General features: G+C 45.4%; 1 protein-coding gene across 1 annotated transcript; it reads left to right on the top strand.

Moving 5' to 3' along the window:
• Positions 1-210: 210 nt before the first annotated feature.
• uts2r3 (urotensin-2 receptor 3) lies at positions 211-2,893 on the top strand (the record flags this gene model as incomplete). Its single annotated transcript, XM_079504511.1, has 2 exons — positions 211-939; positions 2,441-2,893. 2 exons carry the CDS (start codon positions 211-213, stop codon positions 2,891-2,893), a joined length of 1,182 nt encoding a protein of 393 aa, XP_079360637.1.
• Positions 2,894-8,353: the final 5,460 nt, after the last annotated feature.

Raw genomic sequence — 8,353 nt, 5'->3', positions numbered from 1 at the left:
AATATGAGACTTTATTGAGTGCACTTGCCATGCTAATCAATTTCCCATTTTCTCTCTTCTATTCCTCCCCTTCACCTGACCTTTCCCAAACCCCTTCTGTCTCTTCTAAAAACGACATGCCATTCTGTAGACAGTCGTCTGTCTAGTAACAATCACTGGCCATATACACACACATTTCTCCTATATATTCCACTACCCATATTTCTCTCCATGGAGGCCATAGGCTCTGTCGTGCTTCCTTCCACCTCTCCGTACACGTTCCCTTTCATCCCCATGAGCAACTCGTCCGCCGTCCCCTCGTCCATGCCCTCCACGTCCCCGTCCGGCAGCTCCGTGTCCACGGCGCTGTTCTGCTGCGTCCTGTCTCTCCTCACCCTGCTGGGCGTCACGGGGAACCTGTACACCCTCGTCCTGATCGTCCAGCGCAGGATGACCAAGAGGAGGCGCGGCGGCGGCGGCGGCGGCGTCACCTGCTGCTCCCTGAGCCTCCCCGTGCCGTCCTGCCTCGCCAATAAGTCCTCCTTCTCCTCCCCCGTCTACTCTTCCCCTCCCTCCCCCTCCTCCTCCTACCTGCACATGCAGGTGCTCAGCCTGGCGCTGGCCGACCTGCTGTACCTGCTCACGGCGCCGTTCACCGTCTACGACACCATGACCGAAGGCTTCGCGTACGGCGAGCTGGGCTGCCGCCTCCTGCTCAGCCTGGACCTGCTCACCATGCACGCCTCCATCTTCACGCTGACCGCCATGAGCCTGGACCGCTACCGCGCCGTGGCCGACCCGCTGCACGCCACCGCCTCGTCGCGCTCGCAGGCCCTGCTGCGCATCGGCCTGGCGTGGGGGCTGGCCGTGGCGCTCAGCCTGCCCATGATGATCACGTCGCACGTGGTGGACCACCAGGGCCCGCTGTGCATGCCCGGCTTGGACGAGCTGAGCTTCAAGGTACGGTTTTATAGGGGGTGTGACGATATTAGTAGCCTTGGGTCCACCTATGCTTTCTATAGCATAGGCAGCTCCCGGCAGGATCCGCCCGGGAGAATCTAAACGCAGCTGTGCGACATGAGACTAATTAATTAGAGCGACAGAGAGAGAGAGGACTGAGTGTGTGTGTGTGTGCGTGTGCGTCAATTTAACAAAGGTGCAGACGATCAGAAATCAGCAGAGTGATCGACGTTTGCGCTACTGTATGCCAAATTGAAGTGGACTCGGCCCCAGATTTTTTTTTTCTCCCTGGAAATAAAAACGTCTGGGTTTCCGAGGCTACGATATTAGTAATCGCATCGAAAAATCGATTTTTAATTTCAAGAATCGAAGTATATCGAAAATGTAAACGTCAACGTTGACTTTGTATCATATCGTGCAGGCTTTAGTTTAGACATACTATTGGTCCGACAACCTATACCTCAAACCCAGTGGCGTGCACAGACATTTAGAGGGGCAGGTGCTCAAGTTAAAAAAGGGCACCTTGTGCAGCGCGTGGAACCGGCCGGTTGCCTTAATCTATTTTGGGCGGGAACCCCTTTTGGTGTTAGCATTATGTTATGCTTTAGCTATTGAAAAATAGCAGATCTACAAGCTCATAGCGCGCCACCGAGTGGCGCGCTATGAACTTGTAGGTCTGCTATTTTTGAAAAAAAAAAAAAGAAAAAAGAAAAGAAAGTTTTTTTTTTTTTTTTTTTTTTTCAAAAGGGCACTTTGCCAAAAGGCTCTAGCACCCCCTGGTGTCTATCTGTGCACGCCACTGCTCAAACCCTAAACCTATAACCCTAACCGCAAGCACGGGAGCAGAGCATGTTCCACCGTTGTTTCCGCATGTCGGTCCGTTGGTGTGTCTAATCTGCGTGTGCTTCCCTCGTATCGTTTTGCAATGCAAATAATCTGTGTCGAATCGTTTTGCAAACGCAAATAATCGATTGTACCAACACAATGTACTTGTGCGCTGTATTTAGCAATTTTAAAAGAACAAAGAAAAAGAGCGGTTTTAATTACACTTTTCCATTCAATATCTCTACACTGGTCTATCGATAAATGTGTTTATTCTCTGTGTTCATGTCAAGGTATGGGTTTGTCTATATGTGTTCAAATATATGTTTTAAACATTATGTTATAATTTAGCTATTGAAAAATAGCAGATCTACAAGCTCGTAGCGCGCCACTCGGTGCCGCGCTATGAGCTTGTAGGTCTGCTATTTCTGAAAAATCGGGAAAATGTGGCGCAAAATTGGAATATATTTTTTCAGAACGAACGTTTTTAACTCAAATCTTTGCTTCTGGGGGAGTCCATGGAACAACATATTTTCAGATGGGGGTCGGAGGACAATTACATACTTTTTGGGGTCCTTGACATGAAATATTGAGCACCACTGATATAGAAACATAGGTATTTCAGAAAATTTCGACGTCAGGCCTAAATGTATATATCGTTACACCCCTCTACTCCAAGGTGTACATGAGCGTGCTGTTCTGCACCAGCATCCTGGGCCCGGGCCTGGCCATCGGCGCGCTCTACGCCACCCTCGGCCGCCTCTACTGGGTGTCCCAGACGCGGCCCGCCTGGGCGCGGGGCCCGGGCAGCAGCACGGCCCACCCGCCGCGTGCGCCCAAGCCCAAGGTCCTGCTGCTCATCCTGGGGATCGTGCTGGCGTTCTGGGCCTGCTTCCTGCCCTTCTGGGTGTGGCAGCTGCTGCCGCTGTACGGGCCCGACTTGCACTTCACACTGGACGTGAGCACGCAGGTGACCATCAACCGCGTCCTCACGTGCCTGACGTACGGGAACTCCTGCGTCAACCCGTTCTTCTACACGCTGCTGACGGGCAACAACAGGCCCAGGTGGAACAACCGACAGACTCCGTCCTCGGCCGACCAGCTCTGTCACAAGAGCAGTCCGCTGCAGTAAGAGGGAATCTCTATGGTGTCTCTCTCTGGAACTGTACATGTCAAAGGTTTGTGTGTGTGTGTGTGTGTGTGTGTGTGTGTGTGTGTGTGTGTGTGTGTGTGTGTGTGTGTGTGGCCCTTTTTTAAACGGGCTCCTCGCCACTTGCCCTACACAATTCCACTCGATATGCGCATAGTTATAAATAACAGAGACGGCACCCGAATAGAGAGAGAGAGAGAGAGAGAGAGAGAGAGAGAGAGATAGAGAGATATGGATGAGATGGAGAGATGGATTCATTAACAAGCTAAGGCAGCAGCGTTTATGTAGCCTAGTTAAAAATATGATAAAGTAAGGATAAATATAATCATCGCCTGGTGCGATCTGCCACCACTTTGCCAACCCGGAAAAGAAGGGGTGAAAAGGGCCCATGCGCTGCAGGGTGAGCAACTCAATGCAAGTGGATGGGAGTGGGATTCGGGTGCCGTTTCTACTCAATGCGCAGTGGAAGTGTGTATAGGGTGAGTGGCGAGGAGCTAGTTTTGAAAAGTGTGTGTGTGTGTGTGTGTGTGTGTGTGTGTGCGACTGTGCGTGCGTGCGTGTGCGCTGACTAGTTATGCTAGTTAATATTTGAACACTGTTTGTGTTCCACCATAACCAGCACCAAAGGCCATGGCTTTAGCCAGTGATTTAACCATATTAACTATGGTGGCTCTATTTTGGGAACATTTTCAGAAAACGTATGTTTGTTATTTGTTTGTTTGTTTGTTCAAATGTCGGAGAAAAAAAAGTTCCCCCCTAAATAGAATACATACAATCTCAATGTGACATGTGAGCTTGTAGATTGGCTATATTTTGCTATTTGTCATGTGGTGAAGTATATATGGCCTATTGGCCTAAGTTAAAAGAAGGACAATTGACGATATTCAGACCGCGGCCATCTTGCCAGCAAGGTGCTACTGCTAACTAGGTGCAATGTCCCGTTAACAGCCCATTCATCCCAACAGAAAAGTCCTATCTAATTGTATTAAACAACGTCAAACTCACCAACGTTGCAGTTGTACGGAAAGCTTGAATTATCCTCTTTCAATCTGTAAAGTTTTTGTTTCATAAAAATCCACCGTAGACATGTTATTATGAGCTACTTCCTGTCAAGAAATTCTGTGCAGGTTATTTTTTCCCCCAGTGTCAGAGTTTGGGAGTGCTTGTTGGATATCACTCAACAGCCCTGCGTGCACGTGAATGTGCACATAATGCAAGAGGCAGCAGGACGTTGCTTTACTAAAAACGCCAATTCAGTATTTTAGCTGTGACGTGAGCGCCCCCTCCTGAGATACTTCCGGGTCCTACTTTTGTGTCGCTTTTGTGTCCCCATAGAGTTATACTGTGATGCTCTGTCGGACTAAATCTGAGACAAAAACAACCACGAAAGTCTAATTTTACCGCTTTCCTCGCAACAACAAAGCTGCGCTGCTCTCCCAAATCTGGCTGTGACAGGCCGTCTGCCCCACACTGAATACTATCGCCATTTGATTTCATTGTGTCAACTAAATCCTCATTAATGCAAACTAGATTCAACATACTCAAGCCTGCAAACATTCTAAATATGCGCCCGAAATATTTTACTGAGCAAATGGACTGTTACCACCTTCAATAATAATGATAATAATAGTCTTTATTGTCTCCACATCATATATTTTTTTGTCATGGACAAATTGTACAAAACATTAATAATTCTACTCGAGTTGGAAGCATTAAGACTCATTTTAACCCTCAATGGCTTCCTTTCTGAAAAATAACGTCATTGTGAAAAGATTCACGTGTTTAGATATGCCGTTGTTTAATCCAATTAGATAGGACTTTTCTGTTGGGATGAATGGGCTGTTAAGGGGCGGCGGTGGTTCAAGGGTAGAGTGGCTGGATGGTAACCGCAAGGTTGCCAGTTCAAACCCGGGCTCCCCCAGAGTTACTGTCGAAGTGTCCTTGAGCAAGACACTGAACCCCTAATTGCTCCCGATGTGCTAGTTGGTGCCTTGCATGGTTTCCGCTGCCATCGGTGTATGAATGTGTGTGTGAATGCCGGTGAATGTAAAGCGCCTTGGATAAAGGCGCTATATAAATGCACCATTTACCATTTAAGTTGCACCTAGTTAGCACCTTGCTGGCAAGATGGCCGCGGTCTGAATATCGTCAATAGCAATTGAGCTGAAAGCACTTTGTATGTACGCTTTATTATCAGACCATATTTCCTGCCAGGAGATTAAAGATTGATATGTTGTTGTTTTTTTTGCTTTGACCATGCAAAGACTTTATCTTAGCTTTATCTGCATTCAACATCACACATAATTATTACCATTTTGTTTTTTACAACAATTAAATTATAGAAACTATCAGTCTTTTACAGTGAACCAGGTTTTCACAGAAAAAATCAGGTTAAGATTAAGATCAAGTGACACAAGGCTTAGCAGTTTACCAACAATAATAACATGTATATAATATCACATATATCACAAATATATACAGTACAAGCATTTCCGGTCGTATATGATAATAATGCACTCTTCAACTTGACTTTGGAGCATTATCAAAGAAGTTTACTGTGACAGCTGGCTGTGACCACTGGTCAGACATATAGTCGGAGCACGTTGTTTTTCTTTGTTGACACGACAAATTGTTTGAGGGGCTTTGGCGAGGCAGGCTTTGCTTTCCTTGACGCTTGACACATTTAAAAACTACAGAGGTCGTTTTGTATTATTAGTACCACCTGCCTGTTGTGCTCATTCTAAGTGATACCTCTGATGTAATATAGCCTTTGAATAAAGAATACTCTTTATATAATTACTCTGTGTGGTCTGTCTGTTCCTCTAGCACGGTGATATATTCAAACCTTTTCCCCATGAGCACCCCACTTTACTGTAAGTCAACATTAGCACAATTGAAATATTAAGTAATACTACCGTATGTTTAGAAGTATGACAATTATTCCTTTGGCACAGTCATGTGAAATGTGAATTTTGGGCATGCTGAGTGTGGTATCCGGAGAACTCGCCAGTTTACCAAGTCGCCGCGATTTAGTGCATTTTAGTTTGACTTCACCTTCATTTAAATTGCATTGAATTGAGAGAGAGAAAGAGAGAGAGAGAGAGGGAGAGAGAGAGGATAGTTGTTTAGAGTTAACACTAGAGAAAGTAGGAATGCTAAAAGTTGAAACACCAAAGTACCGAAACAATGTAATTCATTAGTAAACAATATCCTGAATTGGTAGGCCTACTTATCATTGGTATTCACATACTCACCTTTTTATCATTATCTATAGCTGACCATTTAATTTGATCACTTTGGAAATTAACTATAACATCTGTGAGTTTGACATACAGTTGGGTGCCACCGATATTGTCCCTTATCATTTGACCCATTTAGGCCTGACCTCAAAATTTGAAAAAATCCTTCTAAATCCTCCAGTTTTCTGAAATAAATATTTTCACGATTTCTCAAAAATAGCAGATCTACAAGCTCGTAGCGCGCCACTCGGTGGCGCGCTATGAACTTGTAGATCTGCTATTTTTCAATAGCTAAATTATAACATAATGTTTAAAACACCAAAAGGGGTTCCCGCCCAAAATGGGTTAACTGTCCTTTTGCGCAGATCACGCAAACCTCAGCAAAAAGAAAAGGACAATATCGATGGCCTCCAACTGTACTACCCCTATGAAGACAGCATGTTAGCATAACGATGAAGACATTGATGAAGACAGCATGTTAGCATAACGATGAAGACATTGATGAAGACAGCATGTTAGCATAACGATGAAGACATTGATGAAGACAGCATGTTAGCATAACGATGAAGACATTGATGAAGACAGCATGTTAGCATAACGATGAAGACATTGATGAAGACAGCATGTTAGCATAACGATGAAGACATTGATGAAGACAGCATGTTAGCATAACGATGAAGACATTGATGAAGACTTTTCGCCCCAGCGACTTGGTAAACTGGCGAGTTCTCCGGTATCCCTGAGTGTGACCCCCCCTTGGAATTCCTCCTCTCCTGTTCCACTAGGGGGGCCCACCCCACAGCTTGAATATCACTGCACATAGGGAGTGGAGGGCAGGCGCGTGAGGTCCCTTCCTCTTGGCCCCTTGAACAAGAACACAACGAGCAAGAATCCATGTGCTTTGAGGGTTTATGGTCATAGCAGATGTAAGAAAGGAGAGAGAGAGAGAGAGAGAGAGAGATGGAGATGGAGAGAGCAAGAGATAGAGCAAGAGGCATGTTGCAAAGAGTTGCATGGTGACCCTCTTGGTGTGGTTAGGGCTTTATAAGAGTTAGCGCCAGTGAGTTGAAGGGAGACCGGAGGCGATACTAGTATAGATAGAGTATAGAGCGTCGCAGTCCCGCCCCCTACCATGGACCAGGAAATGAATCCCAATGCATTTTTCCCATAGACATTTCAACAAGTATTTATTTAAAGACGGTTACACCGCGGACAAAGCCAACTGGAGTCGTGACAACTCATGACAACACAAACAATATTTTGGACCAAACAAATAATTACAAAGAAGAAAAACAACAAAGAAAGTGTTGTAACCTGCCGTTTTGTTCTTCTTTCTAATAATTCTTTCGGCCCCAAAAATTGTGTTTGTTGTCATGATTTGTCACGACTCGAGTTGGCTTTGTCCGCGGCGTAAACGTCTTTAAATAAATACTTTCTGAAATGTCTATGAGGAAAATGCACGGAGAATCATTTCCTGGTCCATGGTAGGGGGCGGGACTGCGACGCTCTATAGACAGACAGACCTATTGATCCAGTTGACATGGTAGTACCAGAGTAAATATGAAATGAAGAAACAGGTAGGATAGTATAGAATGAGTACAGAATAAGTGGTATAGGGCCTGGGCGGTTGGCGTAGCCGTCTGGGCACCTATAGGCTGGTAATCCAACCTGACAGTGTGTCGCGGGTTTGACTCCCGATCCCGGCGACCTTTGCTGCGTGTCACCCAACCCCCCCCCCCCCCCCCCCCCCCCCCATCTCTCTCCCCATTTCCTGTCAGCATACTGTAAATCTATCAATAAAAGGCAGCAAAAGTATATTTTCAAAAAAGGAATACTATGGTAAGACTAATTAAAATGTTGACAATATAAAAAAGATATCATATTGCTGGTCAGGTAGGCTATGCATAAAGTACAGTAGTATATAGTAATAGTACTAGAGTAGATAGAAATAGAGGAGTAGGTATCATGTGCATCCTGTCACCAATGAAAACAACACATACTGTAAGTAGACTTAAATACCTAAAGACTAAAGAGGAACTGGCCATCTGTACTTGGACTGACTGAGTTAGCATAGGATATGAACCATTTGTAGTTGGAGATCTAAATATAGGAAGTAGATGTGTATATACCAAATATCAACAGTAATACATAGGATATACAGCAGTGGTTCCCAAAATGGGGTCTGAGGACCCCCAGGGGTCCT

This window comes from Electrona antarctica (genome assembly GCF_951216825.1).
Source record: "Electrona antarctica genome assembly, chromosome: 6".
Taxonomy (NCBI): Eukaryota; Metazoa; Chordata; class Actinopteri; order Myctophiformes; family Myctophidae; genus Electrona; species Electrona antarctica.
This window is presented reverse-complemented; position numbering and strand designations above follow the sequence as displayed.